The sequence below is a fragment of the Pseudophryne corroboree genome, chromosome 1, assembly GCF_028390025.1.
Source record: "Pseudophryne corroboree isolate aPseCor3 chromosome 1, aPseCor3.hap2, whole genome shotgun sequence".
NCBI lineage: Eukaryota > Metazoa > Chordata > Amphibia > Anura > Myobatrachidae > Pseudophryne > Pseudophryne corroboree.
This window is the reverse complement of record NC_086444.1, coordinates 229,955,671-229,983,609: the sequence shown is the minus strand read 5'-3', so window position 1 is coordinate 229,983,609 and position 27,939 is coordinate 229,955,671. Positions and strand designations below refer to the sequence as shown.

Sequence of the window (27,939 nt, the reverse complement as noted above, 5' to 3'; positions counted from 1 at the left end):
TCTAGTTCTCTTCATGGAGAGGACCTTTCCCATAATGCACTGTGTCTACGTCACTAACTACTTGTAATAGTAACCTGTGGCAAGCAAAGCAGAGTGGAGCAAGACTTGATCGATCCTCTGCGAATTTGCAAAGGTTTAATTGCGATAAGATAGTAGCCGCCCAGGCAGAGTGAAAATCCGCCCCCGTGCAAGTCTGCATATGCCTTGTGAAAATCTCTGCGAACGCCAGTCAGCTGCAAATCCGTTCGCCAATCACTCACCATCTAATGATTTTTACAGTCTGTGCAGTCTGTGCGTAACCCAGGACCTACTCCTACCTCCTACAGTGCAATAGAATCAGGCTGACCGGGGCCAGAGCTGAAGTCACATACCCTCCCTGAAAACGCTTGGGCCCGCCTGCATTTTTCCTGACACTCCCAGAAAACGGGCAATTACCAACCCCAAATGCCGGCTTCCTGACAATCACCTTGCTAGCGATCAAAAAAGTTGCTGGATTTTTTTGCAGTTTGGCCTCGCGCGTGCGCACTACGATCTGTTTGCATGTGCAGTCGATCGGTAATCAGCCACCTTGCGAATTCGCACAACTGTGATCAGGTCTGTATCGGACCCTTACTCCGAAGCGTGGCAAGCAAAGTGAGCCCCCGAGGGTACAATGCTGCATAGATAAAACTACATACCCTAAAACAAATGGAGAAAGGATAAATCATTAACGTGCTGTAAGGGTGGACGTTCTCTTGCTCATGCTGTCAGATCCTGGTCCTGTCCACGAAGGGAAAATAGACACAACCGTCTGTTATTGCCCAGTTTAATTTTATTACTGTTGCTTCCAATGTTAAAACACAATGGAATTTGCTGTGCTATATAAGAAACTCTTAAATAATCAACTGATATACTTTAATGTCTGCTGTAAATCTGTCAAACCAGTTCTAAAAAACTGCATGCTTGCTCACAGTAAAATATTTGATACAGTAAGTTGAATTTAAAAAAAAATGGATTTTGAATGTGAATGTTTGAACATACTGTACACACTGAGGTAAATTTACTAAAGGTTCTAAAAATGAAAAGTGGTGATGTTGCCCATAGCAACCAATCAGATTATGTCTATCATTTTCTAGGATGAAATGGGGAAATGATAGACTATAATCTGATTGGTTGATATAGGCAACATCACCACTTTTCATTTTGAGAGCCTTTAGTTAGTAAATGTACCCCTCTGACTTAAATTAAAAAAACATTCTAGCAAAACACCAATACAGGTTGAGTATCCCTTATCCAAAATGCTTGGGAACAGAGGTATTTTGGATATGGGATTTTTCCGTATTTTGGAATAATTAGATACCATAATGAGATATCATGATGATGGGACCTAAATCTAAGCACAGAATGCATTTATGTTACATATACACCTTGTACACACAGCCTGAAGGTCATTTTAGCCAATATTTTTTATAACTTTGTGCATTAAACAAAGTGTGTCTACATTCACACAATTCATTTATGTTTCATATACACCTTATACACACAGCCTGAAGGTCATTTAATACAATATTTTTAATACCTTAGTGTATTAAACAAAGTTTGTGTACATTGAGCAATCGAAAAACAAAGGTTTCACTATCTCACTCTCAGTCAAAAATGTCCGTATTTCGGAATATTCCGTATTTCGGAATATTTGGATATGGGATACTCAACCTGTACCTGTTTTCTTGTTTGTATAAAATAGAAACAAATGATTTTTGAAACCAATAAAAGAAAACTTTACTTGCACAAAATTGTGATTCATGTAGTGATCTGAACCGCAGGCGTTTTATTCCTTCTACAAGTAAGTGCACCTATAAATAGCCCAGTTAATACCTTTGGCAGAATTCAAATGAATAAAGCTTCTGAGAAATAGTTTGAGGTAATGTATACATTGTTACATTATATTGGATCAATATGCCAATTACACTTTCTATACTACTACATATTTTCTTTTATTATTTTTCATTACCTTCTCATTTCTAATGGTTAAGTATTGTTATCTGCAGGTTAATAACTATTTGCAATGCTTATCTGAGATATGACAAAAATATCAATAAAAAAAATCTCTTTTGGTCTAAAGGTACATACACACTTGCCGAGAAAATGAACAACGTCACTCATTTTCACCCTTCCTGAGCGACGTCGTTCATTTTCTCGGAAAGTGTGTATGCCGCCGCCGTAGAGCAATGCGCAGCCACGCAGGTAGTTAACGACCCTCGGTGTAGGCCATACATGCAGCTCAATTTGGACTGTCGTCCAAGAGCTGCTTGCACGGTCCCGCCACGGCGTGACATCACAGAGCGATATGGTCGTTATATCGCTCAGTGTATATGCACTGCCACCGACCGCCGGACCCGGGAAGGGGAAACACTAGGTGACGTAACTCATAGAGCACATCGTCCAGTGTGTACTCTCCTTAAAAGTCTCCATTACTTTTTATTGAGTAACAGTATAGGAGCATAATGTAAGTACGTTCTTTTGTCTGCTATGTGATCTCTTCATTTTGTAATTGTTATATCAGAAATGTACAGATTTTCTAGAAAAAGCAAAATCACATATTTACATGTGACTTTTAAATTCTGTAATCCAGAACGACAAGTCGAGCTAAATGTTTATAGAATACAATTAAATTCTCTCAAGAGTTCAAGATTTTCAGTTTTCAAACTCTCCAATAAATAGAAACTCCAATAACTTATAATCAAATAGATTTGTAAAATATTTAATAAGACACATTTTATAAGTAACCCTTTAATTAAACTGCAAAATGTAATAATCCAGCTACTGCCTTTTCATTAGCTCCTGCATGTGCAACATCAGAAATTCTGAAAACTTCAGTTTAGGGATGGACATCGGAATACCCAGCATCGTATGGTTGCCAGGCTTCCAGCAGCAAATCCAGCAATGTGATGGCTTGAGGCCACCATATTGCAGCCATTCGATAGTATAACAATCAATGGTTTTATACTTTACAGAAGCATTCAGAGCTTTGCGCATGTGCACATCATACTTGCCTACTTTTGAAAAAGCATTTAAGGGAGATGTGAAAGTAACACCTATCAGTGCAGACGTGTACTGCTACATCTGAGAGGCGTGTCATAAACACGATTTACATCCAAATGTAAATGAGCCCCAAAGTTAGTAAGATCTACTTGTTGAAGAAAAGACACTTATATTTTGCAGAATTTATTTGTGTATTGTGCTTTACAAGAGGTTCCATATACTGTAAGTGGCCACAAGAAACATTATTTAAAATGCATGTAGCCATAGGGATCATTGTGCCTTATAACCAATGCAGGGAAATGGCACTGATGTTCCCATTTGAATGTATGTATCTGCAATTTATTCCCCCCCCCCCCCCCTAAGAATGTAACAGCTGCATAATGGTGTTAAGGTGCAATCAGGGAGATTGCTGGACTATGCAGGGAGACAGGGAGTTTGCTGCTATTTCAGGGAGTCTCCTGCAGAATAAGGGAGGGTAGACAAGTATGGTGCACTTTTGCTTAGCTGAGGACACCACTTTCAGGTCTCGATGAGACTAGGATGCACTAGATGAGACTAGGACATGACACTTATACATCTGTGAGCAACAGAGTCTCTGAATCTGAATATGAAGTACTACGATGCCGTGGACGCTGCTTTTTTTCCATGCCAAGTACCGTTGTGCTTCGCATACAAGACTGTTCTAGTGCATCCTAGTTGCATCACATGACTTAGAGTTGCACGGGACCTGGCGGCTCACTTGCACCAGGCATTTCACTCTGCATGGAGTATTAAGGCTACATGTATGAGGACACATCTGTACTTCCATCAAATTGGGAATATTGATGGTTGCTAACCATCATCTTCAATGGACTATCCCTACAAAGTTCCTTGCTATTTTTGCTTTGCTCCCACCCCAGAATCAACTCCAATATGTCTGATATTTTATTTATTTTAATTTTGTCTTAAGGTGATAACACAAATTTCCAATCCCTGTCTGTGTAATACAACCCATGCACACTAAGAAGCAAATTTATCAATTAGTAAGGTTTTAGACCTGATTATTGTAATTTTTTATCGCCGCTATTCACGGCAATAAAAAATTAAAAACCACCCGAATGTATAAATATACACTCACATGGACAGGGGCTCTGAAAGGCATGTCCCTGTGATGTGTTCGGAGTGAAGTGACAGCATTAGCGCTCTCTTCACTCCTCTATCGGAGTCCTATCTAATGACTACGCATCTGCGGCAGCCATTGCCACCGAGGGTTTTGGAATGACCCTATTCTGGTAATTTTTGAGAAGGCTAAAATAGGCTAATGCCATCTATTTCTATGGGGGCTCTTTCTACTGGAAATGGAAGGACCGCGGCAGATATTAGAGATATCTATTGCGATCCCTCCATGGTATATCTGGGGAATCCATAATATTAGTGGATACCCATGAAAACACCCGATATCCCACAAATGTTATTTGATAAAAGGGTCCCTAACATACAGTATGGCCACTGCTACTAGCAATATTATCACTCTCTTCCTCTGAAATAGAGTCTCATGTAAAGTTGGGCACATAATGTATAATTTGGGTTTTCTTTCAACTGTGTATGAACACCAAAAATTGTTACGCGACCTTATACAGTACATACTGGCTGAGAAGCAGTTGTGCCTATGACCCCTTAAACCTACTGCCTGGGTAGGTTTAACTGGGATGGAGGGGGTGTGTAAGCACAGTACAACTAGGGCATGTACTTACAAACTGCATCCCATGCTAACCACAAGTAAAATGCATATGTTTCTGTTTGGAGGCAGATCACTTGTGGTACATAGCTCCCGGCAGAAAATGAGAACTGGTGATCAGCGCCAGATTTAGGGGTGAAGGTGCCCCTAGGCACAACAGTAATGACTGTTATACCTATAATGTTATACCTCATAGTAGTGTTCTAGTTAGTTATGTCCCACAGTAATGCCCTAGTTAATGTTATGCCCAACATAAGTGCCCTAGTTTATGGTATGTCCAATAGTAGTGCCCTAGTTAATGTTATGCCCAATAGTAGTGCCCTAGTTTATGGTATGTCCAATAGTAGTGCCCTAGTTAATGTTATACCCCATAGTAGTGCCCTAGTTAATGTTATACCCCATAGTAGTGCCCTAGTTAATGTTACAGCCCATTGTAGTGTCCTACGTAATGTTATACCCCATAGTAATGCCCTAGTTAATTAAATGCCCAATAGCAGTATACTTGTTAATGTTATGCCGTATAGTAGTTTCCTAGTTAATGTTATGCCCCACAGTAGTATCCTTGTTAATGTTATTCCCCATAGTAGTACCCTACTGTAGTTAATGTTATACCTCATACTAGTTTCCTAATAAATGTTATGCCACATAATAGTGCCCTAGTTAATGTTATACCCAATAATAGTGCCCTAGTTAATGTTATACCCGATAATAGTGCCCTAGTTAATGTTATACCCGATAATAGTACCCTAGTTAATGTTATACCTGATAATAGTGCCCTAGTTAATGTTATACCCGATAATAGTGCCCTAGTTAATGTTATACCCCATAATAGTGCCCTAGTTAATGTTATACCCAATAATAGTGCCCTAGTTAATGTTATACCCCATAATAGTGCCCTAGTTAATGTTATACCCAATAATAGTGCCCTAGTTAATGTTATACCCAATAATAGTGCCCTAGTTAATGTTATACCCCATAATAGTGCCCTAGTTAATGTTATACCGCATAATAGTGCCCTAGTTAATGTTATACCCGATAATAGTACCCTAGTTAATGTTATACCCCATAATAGTGCCCTAGTTAATGTTATACCGCATAATAGTGCCCTAGTTAATGTTATACCCGATAATAGTGCCCTAGTTAATGTTATACCCGATAATAGTACCCTAGTTAATGTTATACCTGATAATAGTGCCCTAGTTAATGTTATACCCGATAATAGTGCCCTAGTTAATGTTATACCCCATAATAGTGCCCTAGTTAATGTTATACCCAATAATAGTGCCCTAGTTAATGTTATACCCCATAATAGTGCCTAGTTAATGTTATACCCAATAATAGTGCCCTAGTTAATGTTATACCCAATAATAGTGCCCTAGTTAATGTTATACCCCATAATAGTGCCCTAGTTAATGTTATACCGCATAATAGTGCCCTAGTTAATGTTATACCCGATAATAGTACCCTAGTTAATGTTATACCCCATAATAGTGCCCTAGTTAATGTTATACCGCATAATAGTGCCCTAGTTAATGTTATACCCCATAATAGTGCCCTAGTTAATATTATACCCCCATAGTAGTGTCCTACTTAATGTTATATCCCATAGTAGTGTCTTAGTTATATCCCACAGTAGTGTCTTAGTTATATCCCACAGTAGTGCCTAATTAATGTTATACCCCATAGTAGGGTCCTACTTAATGTTTGGCCCCTAGTAAAGCCCTAGTTAATATTGAGTGTCAAGACAGTGGAGGAGGGTGGGGCGACCAGTCAGCTCCTCAACAGTGCAAGATATTAAGTGTGTCTGGAGAACATCTTCATTTCAGCACTATGTCTCTTTCTGAGACAGTCCTAATGTCAAAGCTCAATCCCTGCTTATTAGCTCACTTCACAAAGGCTGTAATCAAGGAGAAGCCTAGTCTTGCTGGGAGACAGAGACCTCCACCTATATAAGCGCTGACAAGTCCATTATCAGGCCAAGCAACCTGCCGGTCTTAATTGTTTAGTTTCTAATATTGGGAACTATGTAAATAATTATATGATCTGGGTCTGGGCCGTCCTGAGCCTCTATGTCCCATAGCAACTGCACCCTCTGCACCCATTGTAGCTACACTCATGGTCCACGGCAATAAAGGCATTTTCATGGTAAATGTAACTTTATTAGTTATCAACACTTTCCAGACATGTACCATGTTGTAAATGAATTGTGTACATTAAATGTAGCACTTTCCACATCTATTGGAGCATACCAGGCATACTGTATATATTACTGTTCTCTCTTGGAGCAAAGCAGGTGCATATTCTATCCCTGATGAGCTGAAAGCATCTTTCTTATGTGACCAGCTCTGTGTGTTAATGGAAATTTTACTTTTTTCATGATGCTGTTTTCAATTACTATTTAGACATAAATTCCATACAACTCAGCATTAGCCACAGATTATTGCACTTGAGAGAGTAGAGTGAGAGAAAAGATACACACAACACTGAGGGTGCACGATTCAAAGGTAGATGGTGCTGTGTCTGCACTTACGTTTGCATGTGAAGTCACTACAGCAATAATATCCAAATGTTAGTTTCAGCCTTACCCCTTGCAGATACCTGTGCTGAAATGTGCAAGCCCTGAGACATTCTTCTCCCCTGAGTACAGTAGCACTGTGGTTGGCTCCAGACAGTCCTCCATCAGTGTACCATCATGTCCAGCATCAACAGTTGCACCTGCTTATGGCAGGACCAGTGTCTCCATCTGAGCATGACCTCTATGGAAGCAGATCTGCATCTGAGAACACAGGCCACTTGCATTGGCGGTCCTACAACACTACTATTACATGCACACAAGACAGCCTTTTAATGCACTCCCTTCAGGCCACCTCCCAGAAACTGTCCAGGAACACCCATTGCATTACCTCGCCATCTCGGATGCCAGAGCCTCCATACATCGTAGCACTTTTGTGAGTAAACTGAGGGTAATGCATGCGCCGTAGGAGTTTTCAGAATAATTTGCACATGCGCAACTGTTCACTTCTGAATAAGGCCCAGGATCTACACAAGTGAAAACTGTATGAAGAACAAAATACTCACTGCAACAGCTTCTAATATCTGTTTCACAGCATCTGCAGCATCCCGCTCACTGTAAAACCCCTTTTCGACAATTCTGCAAAGAAACCAACATAGGTCTGAGACATAAGCATACCATGTATGACATGTAAACAGAAAAGGAGAATAAGTTATTAACAATTAAATGCCTGGCTCCATGACTATGGGGGTCATTCCGAGTTGATCCTTAACTCTGACATGCGCGGGACGCCCAGCACAGGGCTAGTCTGCTCCGCATGTCAGTGCCGCCCCCCTTCCCCCCGCATAAATACAAAAGCATCGCACAGAGGCGATGCCTTTGTATTTGAGGAGTAACCCCGGCCAGCGCAGCTCCTGCGGCTGGCCGGGAGTTACTCGTCGCTCCCGCTGGCTGCAACGGTCCTCCCCAACGGTCCGGCCACGCCTGCGTTGGCCGGACCGCTCCCCCTAAACGGCGGCTAAATGCTGCCATTCAGCCCCCTCCCGCTTAGCGCCCGCCTCTGTCTCAGAGGTGATTGCTAGGCAACGATGACTGCCATGCGCTGGCGCATGCGCAGTTCCGACCCGATCGCACGGCTGCGAAGAAGTGCAGCGTGCGATCGGTTCGGAATGACCCCCTAAGTCATTAGTGTAGTGTTCTAGAAGATATAAACTTTATGGGCCTGTTTCATGTTTGTATTGAATTGCATAGCTGCAAGGAAGCGACTGTGCAATTCTGAGTCATTAAAATTCTAATGCATCAGGTGGCATCTGTAGGAGATAACCACCTCCTGTGGATCCTAGTGCTGTGTCTGAGAACGCAGCCTCGGTTCACCATCTCTATAATCGTTTGGAATTCCTGATAGTATTAGGCACTGGCCATCCTGCGCTAGCTGAAGCTTACTAAGGGCCTACTTCAGACCTGATCACAGCAGCAAAATTATTATCTAATGGGCAAAACCATGTGCACTGCAAGTGGGGCAGATATAACATGTGCAGAGAGAGTTAGATTTGGGTGGGGTTTTTTTGTTTCTGTGCAGGGTAAATACTGGCTGCTTTATTTTTACACTGCAATTTAGATTCCAGTTTGAACACAACCCACCCATATCTAACTCTCTCTGCACATGTTATATCTGCCCCCAGTGCCAGATAAAGGTTCTCATGGGCCTGGAGCGGACATTTATGAAGGGCCTATTGTGTGCCGCTGCAGGGGTTGTGGCCAGCATGGTTGGTGTGTGACTACTGACATAAATGGCCAATGATGTGGGGTGTGTTGTCTGTGCTGTAGGGCATGGTCAGCACCATGTAGGGCATAGCTTCTCACCTATCTTCAACCACCTCAATCTCCTTCACCTCTTTGCTTATATGAAGCATATACCACATGTTATATTATTGACCAATGAATAAAAAAGAAAAAATATATAGACTTTGTTTTTGTAACGGTTTGCTTACTATATATATGGGTTCAGTATGATTTCCCGATAGAAGGGATGCTGGCATTCAGAATACCCACAGCGGCATCACGTCCATCACAATCCCGACAGCCCCCTCTGAAGTAACCCTCCCTTGTGGGTGCCTAAACCTAACCCTCCCTGGTGATGCTTGACCCTAACTCTCCCTGCTTGATGCCTAACCCTAACCTCCCCTTCTATGTACCTAACCCTCCCTCCCCGGTCTCTAACTTTAATCTTCCCGGCTCTACGCCCTAACCCCCCTTCTCCTGCCTAAACCCCTCCCCCCCTTCGAACGGCAGGATGTCAGCGGGTCCAGGTGTCAGGGCATTCGGGATGCTGAGTGTCAGTATTGTGACGCGGGTATCCCATGTGGCATAGGTCTGTAGATGCTGGGATTGTGGTGTCCTTCAGGATCCCAGCGTCGGTATATCGACCGCCAATATCCCATCCATCGGGAAGCTAACTGCTTCCCATATATCTACATATATATATACATACAGGGGCGGATTGGCCATGGATTCCAGCAGGGAAGATTCCCGGTGAGCAGCGGGACCTGTTTTGTTTGATGACTAGTGGTCCGATTTATAGACATAATCAGTGTCGGACTGGGGCATGTAAGGCCCATCGGGGGGATACAGTGTTAGGGGCCCATGTTTAGGGGTGTGGCCAGTCTCCTGAGGGGGTGTGACTTGCCATCTCATTGGTTTGACTAACCATTAGAGAGTGCAACGTCTGGGCCCCTTCATAAATATATACAGTAAATTCAGCTGCTGCATGCATGATAACGTACCAGATTAATAACAGATTAATAACAGCAATGCACTGTAGAAAATACACAATAGTTCAGTATAAGGTAATATATGTATAATGTAATCAAGTGCACAGTCTGGAACCTGATCCTTAGAGCAGGAGGTGGGCCCCTAGGCAGTGGTTTCTTTGGTAGCCCTGTGGGCCAATCCAAGCCTGGACATAATGAATAAGCTGCAATATAATTTGCATATGTGAAAATTACTTTGCCACTTAGGGGTATATTAAGTTCATGTCGGATCCTTTCTGACAGAAAGGATTCGACACGTGAGTATTCAATAATCGGCCAAACTCGTCAGGTTTGCCCCGTTCCCAACAATGCCAATCCGACTTTTTTTAAAAGTCGGATTGACATTGTAGGAAACGGGGCTAAAACCTGTCGGATTTGGTGCGCTTCTGACAATCCACGTGTTTTCCGACAAGTCGGTTATTCCCGACTTGACCGAAAAAAAACAAGAGTCATTGAATAGGTCGGAACTCCTTCCAACCTAAACCTGTCGGAAACTGACGACTTTCCGACAAGATGGCAGTTTCTGACAAGAATTGAATACCCCCCTTAGCTTGTGATTGCAGATGATCTGGTGTATGCTCTGTTTGCCTGCTTGGCTGACATATAGGATTGAGTGAATGGTGACTGGCATACGGTTGGAGTAATAAGAAAAATATATTTTTCTAATGAATTATATACAGTAGCTAAAGGTTTATCATATAATGTACTCCTAATGTTTAATTTTATTTCCTTTTAACATCGCCCTTAATGCTGGACATGCCCACCCTCTGGCAAGTATTGGGGGGGAGGGTGTTGCTGCCATGGCCCATGGCTAGACCTTACACCTCTGGTGCTGTCCGTGTGAGGTCACTATACAGACATGTTATTTTACAAACACTAGTCTCTTAAAAGCCGCTAGTGCCCATTAAATATAAGACCACTGCTCCTCTCAGAAGGAACCCGGAATCCCTCGAGTATGATGTCTGACAAAGCATAAGGAGAGGGAGCCTCATAACATAAAACCATGGATTTATTAATATACATAATACAAGGTACAGCACTCTAAATACAATGCCCGTACCGCATTGTAACCAGTGTGGGCTGGTTACCACATGGCAGAAAAGTATAAGTCTCATGGCAATGGCTGGAACAACGCTGCAGGATGAATCAGAATCACACCACCCGCCACTGACCTCCACCGGGGATCGCCACGGGCCGGATCACTGGAGCCGCTGATTCGGGACCACACACACCGGAGCTTTGTGACGTCACAAAGCTGTAAAAACAGTCCTTATGAAAATGCCAGAGTAAAGGCTTTCCATCAGGACTGTTTTTTACATTACGTTTGTTGTGCCGCACCTGATACCTCTGTTTTATCCATAGGTGGGGGCAACCAGCTAAGTATTCTATTATTAGGACATGCCAGACCCTGTGGCTATATAATATTCATTACATATACACATGTAAATTTACATATACATTTATATATCTATATATTCCTATATGAGTATATTATATTTACAAATTATTATATATATCTTTATTAAACAGTGCCTGTCCTGCTGCCCTGCTTATCATACTAATGCACTATCAGCAGCTGCCAGCAGGTCTGTCCTCACCTCATTCAAGATGATCAGACCTACCACCGCCAGGTCACCTTTATAGTGCTGCTATGGTGCTGTCAGCATTGTGAACTTTTAATGCCTGGGCTGTGGCTATGCCGATATCCTGTGGAGTCTCTACAAGACGTAGCCGGGATGCTGGGCCTCACCTTTGTGACGTCACATGCTGGGACGTCATATGCGAGGAGGTGTCATGTTTGTGTAGGGCACTGGAAAGGCTAGGGAACTCTTTCACAGTGCTGCCATTGTAAATGTCTATACCACGGATGGCGTATGATCCACCGGCCTAGTGGGGCGTGTTGTGGCCAGGGGGGAGAGGCCATGGGCCGTCACTGGCAGACTACTGTAGGATTTTTTTATGCCTGTGTACTGCAGCATAATAATCAGCAGATGTTGTGGGCCTATTTGGACAGTGGGCCTGGAGCTGTAGCTCCATCAGCCACATTGTTAATCTGGCCCTGTCTGCCCCACCTGTACTGCACATGGTTTTGTCCGTTAGAGAACAATTTTGCTGCTTTGGTAAGTCTGAATTAGGCCCTAATCTCCGTAGAATTTGGCCATCTGAGTCCAGGAGGTCTGCATTCATGGAAGCAGACCCCGGAACCATCACACCTTCAAAATGGAGGCAACATGCCCCCGTTTTGAAGTACAATGCCATCCCCCAAATGCTGCAGCTGACAGGAGCTGTGAACGACATCTCAAGACTCGTTCTGTACACGTGCAGAACAGGCCTTGCATCAGCGCTACTCCCCAAACATCGAATTTGTACAAAAATCATTGAGTTTGCATACAAATATGGTTTAGGCTCTATGTCTCATATACTGTTTGGTGCATATGCAGAGAATGGATGAAATATGCATCCGGACAAATTATGATGCAGTGCAAATAAAACTGTATTTTTTAGAAAGGGAAATACTTCTAGAGAAAAATAATGTGCAGCTGTATTACACTGGAAGGTCTCTCCAGGCTGTTACAGTGATAATAAAAGCTTCTTTATACGGAGATGGCAAACTTTCCTCTTTGCAATTCTGTGCAGTATCGACAACAGACAAAGAACTTATTTTCTTAATTTTTACATTAAGGATTTAAAAACAATTTGTTTCAGTTTTCAGTAAATGAAACAATTTGTAATTCTTGAAATATGTTTTCCTCTACAGCTCTATACCGTTCTATACAATTCAACAAGGTATATGTTTTTCTACAGAAAATTAGACAATTTTGTAACAGTAGCTCAACTCACTAGTTGCATGTTACAATGTTTTAACTATTTCTTATGAATAAGGTAAGTACTGTATCTCTAAACATTAAACTTTTCAGAAGACAGTAAATTGGTTGAATTTGTTTCTATATAATTACTATAATTATCACACACAACGCTAAATAAAAGTACTCATTGAACAAAGTACATGACGCAGGTACAACAATTTAAAAATGACTAATTCCTTAATAAGAACATTTCAACAAAAGTGTGGATTAATCTTACAGTTAGATGTACACTCATTAGGGAGTTGCAACTGAGCTCCCGGAAGGTATATTATATGAAATATATGGTGGATCCAACTTATTTGCTAAACCTTAGATGGAGATAAAGTGGATGGAGATAAAGTTCCCTCTTAGCCTTAGAGGGAATCAGAGAGGACATCGTGGGTGGACACATGTGGGAGCGAGATCTTAGTGCCGGGATACCTGGTGACTTTTGTTTGCCCATTTGTCTGCTTGTATTGGTAGACAACACCACATGGTGAGAGTCCATTGTGTACCTAGGAGTGGTGTTTTTAAGTTGTTATGTATAAATAAAACGGTATTACACTATGCAAGTTTCTTTCTCATTCTAATGAGAGGTCAAAAGAGGATTGAAAAAGTAACAGAGGAGTGACTTGGTGGACGTTTCATCTAGCAAGGTTTCACCTTCTCCCATATGCGATTTGGTCTACCATAAGCAGCAGACATAATGTAATGGTACAGGTATAATCCTGAAAATAGGAGTCAATTTCTTGTGTTTTTTGAATTTACATTGCAATATCACACTATTGTGTATCATTTTTCTTTTTATGTGGAGATACACGATTCTAACATACAGAAGATCAGACAGTGGGTCTTGAATTAAGGATTATGGTATTTGTACGAACCTCTAAAGCGCCTGTGGTGATGTTTTTTTAACGTGGTATTCTTGAAGTGTGAGGTGACATTCTTTTTCTCTAATTGGTTCATGTGGCTACTTGTAAGAGCACACTGATTTATTCCATAAATTTTGTCCTTTTTTGGATGGTTATTATGGGGTCTATTCATGCAAGAATGCAATGTTTTGGCTTTACTTATCACCAAACATCAAATTCTTACGACAGTGTTTTTTTCAAATACTTTCCACAACTTATTAAAGCTGGCATGGGTCCCGACGCAATCCGGTATCTTGACCACTCACGGTGCCACCTTCACTGGTATTACTGCGGACGTTGGTGCAGTTAATCCTGTGCATGCGTACTTTAATCCTGATGCTTGATTTTCCCATCATCTGTGCATGCGCCAGTGTCTTCTGATCTCCACATTGTTATGACAGCGCATGCGTGGTGGTAGAAGCAGTGCGAGGGGGCAGCAGGCAGTAAGGAGTAGGTGACCAAGCATATGTATGACGGGTCACCTCAGTGGCGGAGTGGCTGGAAGCAAGCAGGCAGCCAGGAGGAGGAGACCTGGCATATTCATATAACCTGGGCTCCTCTGATTGGCTGCTGTCACAGAAGGGGGCAGGGAGAAGGCAGGAGACAGACATTTTCACTGCTCTCCTCCCGTAACAAGCCTCCCTACGCCATTCTCATATGGCAAAGGGGTTTTCACTCACCATACAAAAGGCACAGGCACAGAGCGGGGGTGCTGCTGGAGAAGTCAGTAACCCACTCTGTGAATTGCTGTAAGCAGAGAAAAGCCCTGTTTAATGCAAAAAAGGGCTTTTCTCTGCTACATGAATAGATCCCTATAATACAACTCTTGATGATTAATTTATTTTATTCTTTGTTTAATGAGAACTTGTGCTTCCTTGATCCTGTTTTGATGCTCACCAACCCAATCGATAGAGACTGTAGATTCATTATCACCTTCTGTTGACACACCAAGTTGCATATCAGCAGGTAACTTCCCTTGGCACCAAAACAACAGATAATAGGGTGTGAATCCCATGGAAAAGTGCTCGGTGTTATTATATAGGAACACCAAGTCATCTAGCAAGGAAGGCCACTCAGTTCTTTGTGTTGGGGGTATGGCTTTTAACATCACTATCAAAATTGTATTAATTTTTTCACAGAGCCCATTTACTTGAGGATGATAAGCTGTAGTTCTTAACTTTTTGCATAAAGTTTATACAGTTATGAAAAGAGCTGAGATTTGAAAGCTGTTCCTTGATCACAAATATTCTACTGATAACCGTAAGAGTGTACAAAAGATTTACAATATATTGCAGAAGTGGTATGAGTGACACGTCTTTTTCCAGTGTCGCTACTGCAAATTTTGAGAAGTGATAAATTATGATTAGTATGTACTGATATCGGGAACTGCTACTTGATTTTCTACTATCAATTGGATGTAGTTGGCTTTCTGTTCTGGATACACATCTCTTTTTCCACACAAGCTTTGCACTCTGCACACTACCTCTCTATGTATTTCCTTATATTAATCAAGTACAACTTTCGTCTGAGAGTTATTTCCATTTCATAGCAACCAAAATACTCAGATTTAGTGTGGTAAGCTTTTAGGATTTGGGTGCTGTAATATTGTGGCACTACTATTTGTTTACATGGTTGGTGTGTGTTAGGATGTATAGAATAATAGACTATTTTATCCTTTTCAATTCCCAACCGGCTCCTTTGGCTCCACAATATAACCAATTCTGGTTCCTCCCCCGTGCATTCGGATAAAGAGGGGTATCCAATTACCAGCGGTCAATTACCGCAGGTAATTGTATCACCAGGGGGCTATCCAATTAGTCCTGATAAACCGGCATTTATCCCCATTGTCTGAAATGTGGTTGCTAATCTGCCCAGGATCTACTCTTACAAGGAATTCTCAGTAGATGACAAATTTAATTCTTGTAATGCTGACCCCCTTCAGCTGTCTGAGGAGGAAACCTAGGTTTTGAGCTTCTGTGAATAAAAGGCGTAAAAAGGGCCGCATGTAGTTTTGAAATTCTCACAAACCCCCTGTGTCTTTAGCTACGGTTCCTCCAGAGTAACTCGGAAGCCATGGGGCCCCAAACTTAGAAGGCATTGTAATATGAGTCATATTAGTTGCATTTTGTTGTCTTCCAGAGGGAATATCTTTATTAGTGTTAGTGGCATGTGTAGTTTTATCCATCTTCTGAAAAAAAGAAGAGAGCTGCTTAACGGGTCTCTGTATCCTGTTTGTGACACCAAGCTCACAGCTGTAATATACTGGAAGGTCTCTTCAGGTTGTTACACTGGTCTTAGTTACTTCTTGATATGGATACTGTATGCCAAACTTTCCTCTTTGCAATAATGTGCAGTATTGACAACAGATATAAGAGTTTAAAACAATTTGTTACACAGAGTTGTCAATAGATAAAACAATTTGTAATTCTTGGAATATGTTTTCCAAGAATTTCTATACTTAGTACAATTAAACAAGGTATATGTTTTATTTACAGACAATTAGACAATTTTGAAACAGTACCTCAACTTGCTAGTTACATACTGTATGTCACAATGTTTTAACAATTTCTTATGAATAAATTAAACATTCCATTTTCTAAAAAAATCGACTGGTAATGCTGTTTATGTTTTTTTATGCCAAAAGTCTAGGTATTATAAGAGAGGTTTAAAGTTATTTCTGTTTTATGCCACACTCTCATGATTTCATAATATCCTCATCAATCCTTAAGCGGCAGGTTTTACTACAAGAAATACTTTTCTTTTTATTATCTTTATAGAGTACAAGTGTTTGCAAGGGAGTGAGAGGTGTTAAGTTACCATGCAGACTAAAGGTCTCCTTCAGCACTTGCTATGTAAACATCGATATGTCCCGGCCAGATGGTGAAGCCACTGTACAATTGTTGCAGGAGGAGAGGCTGGGTTTTGGACCGGATCCCTCTGAAAGGTTACCTTAGTTTGTGGGGCCACCCTCTTGCTATTATCACCACCAGGTTTCATGAAGTTGGGACGCTGCACCTGATGCCCCACTACGTAAGCAGGTAAGTGGGGTTTCCCTCTCACTGCAGCTGTCTCCTTAGAAGTGCTAGGTAGCGGTGGACTCTGTGAGTGTAGCGGGTTATGCCAGGTGAAATAGCAGGTCGCGGATTTACTTTTCATGCTGATTTGTGGTTCCTTCTAGTTAAGCTTCTTCTTCCTTTTAACCATTGTCGTGGATTCACTTTTCGTGCTGATTTGTGATTCCTTCTAGTCAAGCTTCTTCCTTTTTTTCATTGTTCTGCCCTGCCAATGGCTTCCAGCACCTGCCACTTAACTGCTGCAACTGTTACCAGGCCCTCCATCAAGGGGGGATGGTTGGGACTCCAGTCCCGGGCCCATACTAAGATGCGGCTGGGTGGCAGCAGTGAGGAACGGGGGCCAGGCAGGTGCTGATGCTGCGACCAAAACATAGCGGGTATCCGTCTGCCTTCGCAGCTTGGCTGAGTAGGCAGAGGGCTACTCAAAACATGCAAAAGCATCACCGCCTTGTGATGCTTTCACATGTCTGCAGAGGGGGCACGACTCGGCATGCAGGGTGGATTTGCCCTGTGCTGGGCATCCACCCACATGTCAAAGAATTTGATTGTAAACGTGCATTTCAACGCACATCTACAATCAGGTCTGAATTACTATCTCTATTCATCTGCCCTGAGTTTATTTTCACTGCTGTATTATATATATATATATATATATATATATAAATGTGAAAGCCCTCACTCATGCACTCACTCACTCACTCACTAATTCTCTTACTTCCCGATATGCAAGGAAGCTGAAATTTAATATGGGTATTCTTCAGGTGGGAAAAAGGAAAACGACATAATTAGAATTTTAATAAACCTTCCTTTAAGGGATGAACAGGGGGTTGCCATAACCTCATTAACAATGCATAGCTTGCATTGCGTGAACGATAACGCCCAAACGGACAACTGGATAAAAATTTAGATTGCACCTCCAGTGTGTTGAATTTAATAAACTACAAAAATGGTCCTGTCACTTTTTACCGTATGTCTCACTCACTCACTCACTGAGTCATCACTAATTCTCTAAGTTCCCGATATATTAGGAAGCTGAAATTTAACATAGGTATTCTTCAGGTGGGAAATAGGAAAATTACGTAATCAGAATTTTAATAAATCCCCCCAAAGAGGATGAAAAGGAGGCTGATATAATGACATCTTTACTGATGCGTGACTTGCGTTGCGTGAGCGATAACGGCCAAACGGGCAACTGGATAAAAATTTAGATTGCACCTCCAGTGTGTTGAATTTAATAAACTACAAAAATGGTCCTGTCACTTTTTACCGTATCTCTCACTCACTCACTCACTCACTCACTCACTCACTCACTCACTGAGTCATCACTAATTCTCTAACTTCCTGGAGAATACAGAAGATCAGACAGTGGGTCTTGAATTAAGGATTATGGTATTTGTACGAACCTCTAAAGCGCCTGTGGTGATGTTTTTTTAACGTGGTATTCTTGAAGTGTGAGGTGACATTCTTTTTCTCTAATTGGTTCATGTGGCTACTTGTAAGAGCACACTGATTTATTCCATAAATTTTGTCCTTTTTTGGATGGTTATTATGGGGTCTATTCATGCAAGAATGCAATGTTTTGGCTTTACTTATCACCAAACATCAAATTCTTACGACAGTGTTTTTTTTTCAAATACTTTCCACAACTTATTAAAGCTGGCATGGGTCCCGACGCAATCCGGTATCTTGACCACTCACGGTGCCACCTTCACTGGTATTACTGCGGACGTTGGTGCAGTTAATCCTGTGCATGCGTACTTTAATCCTGATGCTTGATTTTCCCATCATCTGTGCATGCGCCAGTGTCTTCTGATCTCCACATTGTTATGACAGCGCATGCGTGGTGGTAGAAGCAGTGCGAGGGGGCAGCAGGCAGTAAGGAGTAGGTGACCAAGCATATGTATGACGGGTCACCTCAGTGGCGGAGTGGCTGGAAGCAAGCAGGCAGCCAGGAGGAGGAGACCTGGCATATTCATATAACCTGGGCTCCTCTGATTGGCTGCTGTCACAGAAGGGGGCAGGGAGAAGGCAGGAGACAGACATTTTCACTGCTCTCCTCCCGTAACAAGCCTCCCTACGCCATTCTCATATGGCAAAGGGGTTTTCACTCACCATACAAAAGGCACAGGCACAGAGCGGGGGTGCTGCTGGAGAAGTCAGTAACCCACTCTGTGAATTGCTGTAAGCAGAGAAAAGCCCTGTTTAATGCAAAAAAGGGCTTTTCTCTGCTACATGAATAGATCCCTATAATACAACTCTTGATGATTAATTTATTTTATTCTTTGTTTAATGAGAACTTGTGCTTCCTTGATCCTGTTTTGATGCTCACCAACCCAATCGATAGAGACTGTAGATTCATTATCACCTTCTGTTGACACACCAAGTTGCATATCAGCAGGTAACTTCCCTTGGCACCAAAACAACAGATAATAGGGTGTGAATCCCATGGAAAAGTGCTCGGTGTTATTATATAGGAACACCAAGTCATCTAGCAAGGAAGGCCACTCAGTTCTTTGTGTTGGGGGTATGGCTTTTAACATCACTATCAAAATTGTATTCATTTTTTCACAGAGCCCATTTACTTGAGGATGATAAGCTGTAGTTCTTAACTTTTTGCATAAAGTTTATACAGTTATGAAAAGAGCTGAGATTTGAAAGCTGTTCCTTGATCACAAATATTCTACTGATAACCGTAAGAGTGTACAAAAGATTTACAATATATTGCAGAAGTGGTATGAGTGACACGTCTTTTTCCAGTGTCGCTACTGCAAATTTTGAGAAGTGATAAATTATGATTAGTATGTACTGATATCTGGAACTGCTACTTGATTTTCTACTATCAATTGGATGTAGTTGGCTTTCTGTTCTGGATACACATCTCTTTTTCCACACAAGCTTTGCACTCTGCACACTACCTCTCTATGTATTTCCTTATATTAATCAAGTACAACTTTCGTCTGAGAGTTATTTCCATTTCATAGCAACCAAAATACTCAGATTTAGTGTGGTAAGCTTTTAGGATTTGGGTGCTGTAATATTGTGGCACTACTATTTGTTTACATGGTTGGTGTGTGTTAGGATGTATAGAATAATAGACTATTTTATCCTTTTCAATTCCCAACCGGCTCCTTTGGCTCCACAATATAACCAATTCTGGTTCCTCCCCCGTGCATTCGGATAAAGAGGGGTATCCAATTACCAGCGGTCAATTACCGCAGGTAATTGTATCACCAGGGGGCTATCCAATTAGTCCTGATAAACCGGCATTTATCCCCATTGTCTGAAATGTGGTTGCTAATCTGCCCAGGATCTACTCTTACAAGGAATTCTCAGTAGATGACAAATTTAATTCTTGTAATGCTGACCCCTTCAGCTGTCTGAGGAGGAAACCTAGGTTTTGAGCTTCTGTGAATAAAAGGCGTAAAAAGGGCCGCATGTAGTTTTGAAATTCTCACAAACCCCTTGTGTCTTTAGCTACGGTTCCTCCAGAGTAACTCGGAAGCCATGGGGCCCCAAACTTAGAAGGCATTGTAATATGAGTCATATTAGTTGCATTTTGTTGTCTTCCAGAGGGAATATCTTTATTAGTGTTAGTGGCATGTGTAGTTTTATCCATCTTCTGAAAAAAAGAAGAGAGCTGCTTAACGGGTCTCTGTATCCTGTTTGTGACACCAAGCTCACAGCTGTAATATACTGGAAGGTCTCTTCAGGTTGTTACACTGGTCTTAGTTACTTCTTGATATGGATACTGTATGCCAAACTTTCCTCTTTGCAATAATGTGCAGTATTGACAACAGATATAAGAGTTTAAAACAATTTGTTACACAGAGTTGTCAATAGATAAAACAATTTGTAATTCTTGGAATATGTTTTCCAAGAATTTCTATACTTAGTACAATTAAACAAGGTATATGTTTTATTTACAGACAATTAGACAATTTTGAAACAGTACCTCAACTTGCTAGTTACATACTGTATGTCACAATGTTTTAACAATTTCTTATGAATAAATTAAACATTCCATTTTCTAAAAAAATCGACTGGTAATGCTGTTTATGTTTTTTTATGCCAAAAGTCTAGGTATTATAAGAGAGGTTTAAAGTTATTTCTGTTTTATGCCACACTCTCATGATTTCATAATATCCTCATCAATCCTTAAGCGGCAGGTTTTACTACAAGAAATACTTTTCTTTTTATTATCTTTATAGAGTACAAGTGTTTGCAAGGGAGTGAGAGGTGTTAAGTTACCATGCAGACTAAAGGTCTCCTTCAGCACTTGCTATGTAAACATCGATATGTCCCGGCCAGATGGTGAAGCCACTGTACAATTGTTGCAGGAGGAGAGGCTGGGTTTTGGACCGGATCCCTCTGAAAGGTTACCTTAGTTTGTGGGGCCACCCTCTTGCTATTATCACCACCAGGTTTCATGAAGTTGGGACGCTGCACCTGATGCCCCACTACGTAAGCAGGTAAGTGGGGTTTCCCTCTCACTGCAGCTGTCTCCTTAGAAGTGCTAGGTAGCGGTGGACTCTGTGAGTGTAGCGGGTTATGCCAGGTGAAATAGCAGGTCGCGGATTCACTTTTCATGCTGATTTGTGGTTCCTTCTAGTTAAGCTTCTTCTTCCTTTTAACCATTGTCGTGGATTCACTTTTCGTGCTGATTTGTGATTCCTTCTAGTCAAGCTTCTTCCTTTTTTTCATTGTTCTGCCCTGCCAATGGCTTCCAGCACCTGCCACTTAACTGCTGCAACTGTTACCAGGCCCTCCATCAAGGGGGGATGGTTGGGACTCCAGTCCCGGGCCCATACTAAGATGCGGCTGGGTGGCAGCAGTGAGGATCGGGGGCCAGGCAGGTGCTGATGCTGCGACCAAAACATAGCGGGTATCCGTCTGCCTTCGCAGCTTGGCTGAGTAGGCAGAGGGCTACTCAAAACATGCAAAAGCATCACCGCCTTGTGATGCTTTCACATGTCTGCAGAGGGGGCACGACCCGGCATGCAGGGTGGATTTGCCCTGTGCTGGGCATCCACCCACATGTCAAAGAATTTGATTGTAAACGTGCATTTCAACGCACATCTACAATCAGGTCTGAATTACTATCTCTATTCATCTGCCCAGAGTTTATTTTCACTGCTGTATTATATATATATATATATATATATATATATATATGTGAAAGCCCTCACTCATGCACTCACTCACTCACTAATTCTCTTACTTCCCGATATGCAAGGAAGCTGAAATTTAATATGGGTATTCTTCAGGTGGGAAAAAGGAAAACGACATAATTAGAATTTTAATAAACCTTCCTTTAAGGGATGAACAGGGGGTTGCCATAACCTCATTAACAATGCATAGCTTGCATTGCGTGAACGATAACGCCCAAACGGACAACTGGATAAAAATTTAGATTGCACCTCCAGTGTGTTGAATTTAATAAACTACAAAAATGGTCCTGTCACTTTTTACCGTATGTCTCACTCACTCACTCACTGAGTCATCACTAATTCTCTAAGTTCCCGATATATTAGGAAGCTGAAATTTAACATAGGTATTCTTCAGGTGGGAAATAGGAAAATTACGTAATCAGAATTTTAATAAATCCCCCCTAAGAGGATGAAAAGGGGGCTGATATAATGACATCTTTACTGATGCGTGACTTGCGTTGCGTGAGCGATAACGGCCAAACGGGCAACTGGATAAAAATTTAGATTGCACCTCCAGTGTGTTGAATTTAATAAACTACAAAAATGGTCCTGTCACTTTTTACCGTATCTCTCACTCACTCACTCACTCACTGAGTCATCACTAATTCTCTAACTTCCCAATATATTAGGAAGCTGAAATTTAACATAGGTATTCTTCAGGTGGGAAATAGGAAAATTACGTAAACAGAATTTTAATAAATCCCCCCTAAGAGGATGAAAAGGGGGCTGATATAATGACATCTTTACTGATGCGTGACTTGTGTTGCGTGAGCGATAACGGCCAAACGGGCAACTGGATCAAAATTTGGATTGCACATCCGGTGTGTAGAATTTAATTAACTACAAAAATGGTCCTGTCACTTTTTACCGTATCTGCTATGGGTGCTTCCCAGGTAACGTCAAGAACCATTTACTTATATTAAGATGTCTCAAATTTACATCTCTATAGACTTACCAAATTATTAACACTCATGTATGTGTACAACCATGAAAATCAGAAACTTCCTTGCGAAGAACGGGTAGAACAGCTAGTTTCTGATATCTGAATCTCATGTCAATTTCCACTCATCAAATTCAACATGACAAAATAAGCATGACAGTGTTTCCACAATATAGAACTTGAAGAATAATTTGGAAGAGTCATACGATTAATGATTCATGTTTGCTGGGAGCCCAAACACTTCACCTCTGTTTCTCCCATCTGAAAACTCTTTATTCCCATTGTAAAATAATACAGCCATCTCTGATAAGTTGGTATCCCTAACATACAAATGAATCACCTTATGCTATACATACATAATCTGTGGGCCAGTGGTGGAATATAAAGTAGATGTAATTTATTAAATGTGCATATACTGTATATTCCTTTTTTCAGTGTGAATGCTGAGAAAGTGTAACTCCTTTTTCAGCTAAATGTATCAATAAAATATATTACTGTATGTCATGTTAATTCTGCATCATTGGCACAAACATGTTAGCATCAACTTCATAGCACTGATCTAATAAAAACATTGTTATATCTCACACAGCTTACAACATCAATTTACCAGACCTACAGTAGTAAAGTACAAATACTTTGAACCAAATCACCTACTCACAGTACAGTAGTTAGATAAAACTACTAGAAGAAGAAAGCATAATTTTAGAATGTTTCTTTCCAATGTTTGTAGACAATCCCACTAATGCTGCTTCCAAACTACTTGCCTTATCTTCCTCTTTTGACCTTACTGAATGGACTTCCTCCCCCTCTCATTTCAACTTTCACACCCTGGATCTAGTTTTATCACACCACTGTGCTATTTCTGTCACACCCTATCCTGCTCCTCTGCTCTGATTGCTGTCTCACTGCCATGCTCATTAACTTAATATCAAGACTACTACTGCAGCATCTCTGCTTTGGAACTCACTTCCTCGTCAGCTTCAAAAGTTCACAGTTTTTAGAGAGCCTACTAGTTTTCCCCTTAAATCGCCTCCTCTCTGCTCTGACCTGCCCTATGGCCCTCATTCCGAGTTGTTCGCTCGCTAGTAGATTTTAGCAGCATTGCACACGCTAGGCCGCCGCCCTCTGTGAGTGTATCTCTGCGAACAAAAGATTAGCAGAATTGTGAATAAAAAATTCTTAGCAGTTTCTGAGTAGCTCGAGACTTACTCCTACACTGCGATCAGCTCAGTCCGTTTCGTTCCTGGTTTGACGTCACAAACACGCCCTGCATTCGGCCAGCCACTCCCCTGTTTCTCCAGACACTACCGCGTTTTTCCCTGGCACGCCTGCGTTTTTCTGCACACTCCCAGAAAACGGTCAGTTTCCGCCCAGAAACACCCACTTCCTGTCAATCACACTCCGATCACTTCAACGATGAAAATTCTTTGTTCGGACGTGAGTACATCTACTAAGTTTTGTGCTAAAATACTTAGCACATGCGCACTGCGTACCATGCGCATGCTCATTTTCGCCTTAATCGCTCAGTTGCGAAAATCGGCAACGAGCAAACAACTCAGAATGACCCCCTATTTCCAGCTCCTCCTCTCCCCTTGCTATGCAAGAAACTCAAGGGCAGGGCATCCTTTATGCTTGGTCTCTCCTTAGCATTATCCATGCCACCTGTGTTCCGTGACTTTTGTTCCCAAGTCCCGTTTAAGGATTCTCATACTGTAAACTCGCCCCTTCTTTTGTGTGCACAGTGCTTCCTCTCCGTGTGACATACTAGCACTTTCCCTACAAGATGGGAAGCTGTCCTACTCTGCCCCACTGCCCTACCTTGTCTGTCATTTTATTGCTGTATGTTGTTCTTAAATTAACACTATATTGTACATTACAGATGTGTCCTCATACATCTAGCCTCAATATGACATGCACCGCAAGATGCCAGACATGAGTGAGTTTGCAGATCCCGTGCAACTGTGCTAAAGTTGGGCATCTTTTTTTTACCAAAAGTGTGTCTTATAGGCATGCCACATATCATTTTCATCAGCAGAGTCTGCTTGTGTGTCTTATTCACACAGTGATGCACAAACAATACATTATCAGGGAAATGAATGCACAAAAAGATGCCCGTCTTTAGTAAATACACTCATGACTAGGTGCGACTAGAGGGGCTGTTTAACGTGACTGCAGCAATGATGAGAGAGAGGACACATCTCTATATTATACAATATATTGTAAATATGATGTCAAGTAACAATGCTTGTTTTTTCCTTTTATGGCACTGCGGATATGTTGTGATGCGTTAAAAATTAAAGATAATAGTTTAGTTGTAAAAAACATATGATATTGCAATGGATTCAGTATAATATCCCAGCTGTCAAGATTTTGGTGGTCAGGAGACCGGCAAGCGCAGCATGTCCCATTGCCATGCTTCGGTCGCCACAGGGACCACCACCCAAGTGGGGATTCCAGTCGGCTGTCGGGATTCTTAACGCCGGTATTTCACCAGGTGTTGGGATTCTGCCGTCAGAATCCTGACAGCTGTGATCCTGACAACCGGCAAAGTGAATGCCTCCCGTCTACCATGTGCTCTACCAGGTAGCTGCAGAATGATGTTTATGGGGAAGTTCCTAAATCCGGTACATAAAAACAACATACTGTATATAAAAAAAAATTCTTCCTTAGTGGCTTTCAAGTGGTTAGGACTTAGTAGGTAAATTTCAATTAAACTGGTTTACGGCAATCAGTTCTCATAAAGGCGCCCATACACTAGACGACCTGTAAACTATGCATTCTCGTTAATGGCTTCCCTTGAACTCCCCCGGCAACTCCCCGGCAGTCCTGGGCAAATGACATAGTACAATACACATAAGATATACCTTAACATCTGGGAGTGGCTACATCCAGGATCATGCTGTCGTTGACGATCGCTTCAGATCTTCGCTGCAGCGGGGAAGATCAGAAGCTCAGACCAACAACAAGCGGGACCGCGCATCGTGATCAATCACAGACACTGAACGATCTGCATTATTATGAACGATTTGTAGTTCCGCACCATCGGAAATGGCCAAATTGCTCATAATATCGTCTAGTCTATGGGCACCTTAAGAAACACTATGCTGCTTATGGCCGTGTGCAGTATTTCCCCTAAAGTATTGATGGTTACATAGCTGCTGTTTGTGTATTGCTGCTTTAGGATACTGTACACAGGGGGAGATTTATCAAACCTTCTAAAGAGTACAAGTAAAGGTATTGTCAATAGCAAGTATCATTGGAGCAAGCAAATATCAACCAGCAAGTATCAGGAGGGAAGTTTGAGTCCCAGGGACATTTGGTAAATGAAGTGTTATTTCCTTATACACTCTACTGTCTAAAATATGTTTATTAAGTGCTCATTTGGACGCAAATTTCTCTCAGCCAGCTGCTAGAGGCAATACCTGCCCATTAAAGAGGGCTATGAAAAGTCATCACTCACCTGTCAAACAATTCACCTCCTGTCACCAGTTCAAGAACAAGACTAATTTCTGCAGGTGTCTCAAAAATCTCCTTCAATTTTATCTACAAGTAAATTATATTTAAACATCATTAGTCCAATAAATGATTATTTGACAGAGAACAATTATAATGCTTTTTTTTTTAAATTATATATATATATATATATATATATATATATATATATTTATTTATTTATACAGTGAATAACATATAATTCATCAGGTCTATTTGACGAACCGCACTGGGACTGTGATACTGTACCTGAGAATCCTCTATGGACAGATGAGCGCTCTTTTTTTATGTTTTTCTGTATGTGTGCTACTTACTATTTTTAATGTCATTCACTGTATAAATATTTTGAAAGAAATCATTTAATCTCTAGTTAATTTTTAGCTGTAGGACCAAGTTGCCCCTAATTGTGGTTATAATACTTTATTGTGTTTTTAATGCAGTGTATATTTTTCCAAACAGTGGACACAAGCGGGCTGAAATGCGTAACCATTTGTTTACTCTGGTTTTGCCGCTTTACGCTGCTAAACACAACTGAAATGGGCACGATCAGCACGAAAACAAGGAACGATTAAATTTCGCCCTGCAATCTCCCGTCACTTTAGACAAGAGATCGGGCACGATTAAACAACTGAATTCCCCCCTATGTTTTATTTCTTTTAATCCTTTATATGATGATTTATATGGTGGGTCACATGACTGAAGATCGTAGGATTAAGATAAGGAGAATTATTATTACCATGTGCTCACCAGATTGGGTTTGAGGTGGAATGTATGACTACTATACACTATTAGACACTCTCTTTTCCTTTCATGTGTGACTTACCATCACATATTGTTGGTGAAGAGCTGCTGCTCACATACTGTATGAAGTGAGAAGTGTTATTAACAGTTTTCCTTATGTGAACAAACTTACTTGTGCGCTATATTTTCTTCTACATACATATGTACACTCACCTATTTCTGTACTGTACTACGGTACAGTATATATTAGCAAACCCTCCAACATTTTACACATAAAAATTGGTACAAATTAGGAAAGGGGACGTGGCCACGGGTAAAGGGGACATGGCCACGCCCCTTTTCCTATACTTTCAATGGAAGTTTGGAGAGCCAAAAATCGGTACAGACCATAAAAATATTTACTGTACCTGCTAAAAAGATACAGTTGGACGGTATGTATTAGATGTCTGACATTGTATGCATCCATTATCTGCTGACTGAAAATTACTGTTTTTTGTATATTAAGTTTTCAAGACCTAAGTAGCTTTATTCATTTTTCAAAAGTATGTCTAATATGTATAAATATGCTTGTACCTGTATGTGTATAACAGAGCTACCTCGTATAGTGTTAGTTCTTGCAAGGTGCTGAATCCATTACTGGAAATATGTGAAATCATATAAAATACTAT

The 27,939-nt window shown here is 41.2% G+C and overlaps 1 protein-coding gene across 1 annotated transcript in view; it reads right to left on the bottom strand.

The window, feature by feature from the left end:
* The window catches only part of CAMK4 (calcium/calmodulin dependent protein kinase IV), a 495,844-nt gene that overhangs the window by 148,863 nt on the left and 319,042 nt on the right, over positions 1–27,939 (bottom strand). Inside the window, exons 4-5 of the mRNA XM_063964113.1 lie at positions 26,499–26,581; positions 7,817–7,889 (exon numbers count right to left, since the gene is read on the bottom strand). Of these exons, the coding sequence (XP_063820183.1) occupies positions 7,817–7,889; positions 26,499–26,581 (156 nt within the window). The remainder of the gene's footprint in view (positions 1–7,816; positions 7,890–26,498; positions 26,582–27,939) is intronic.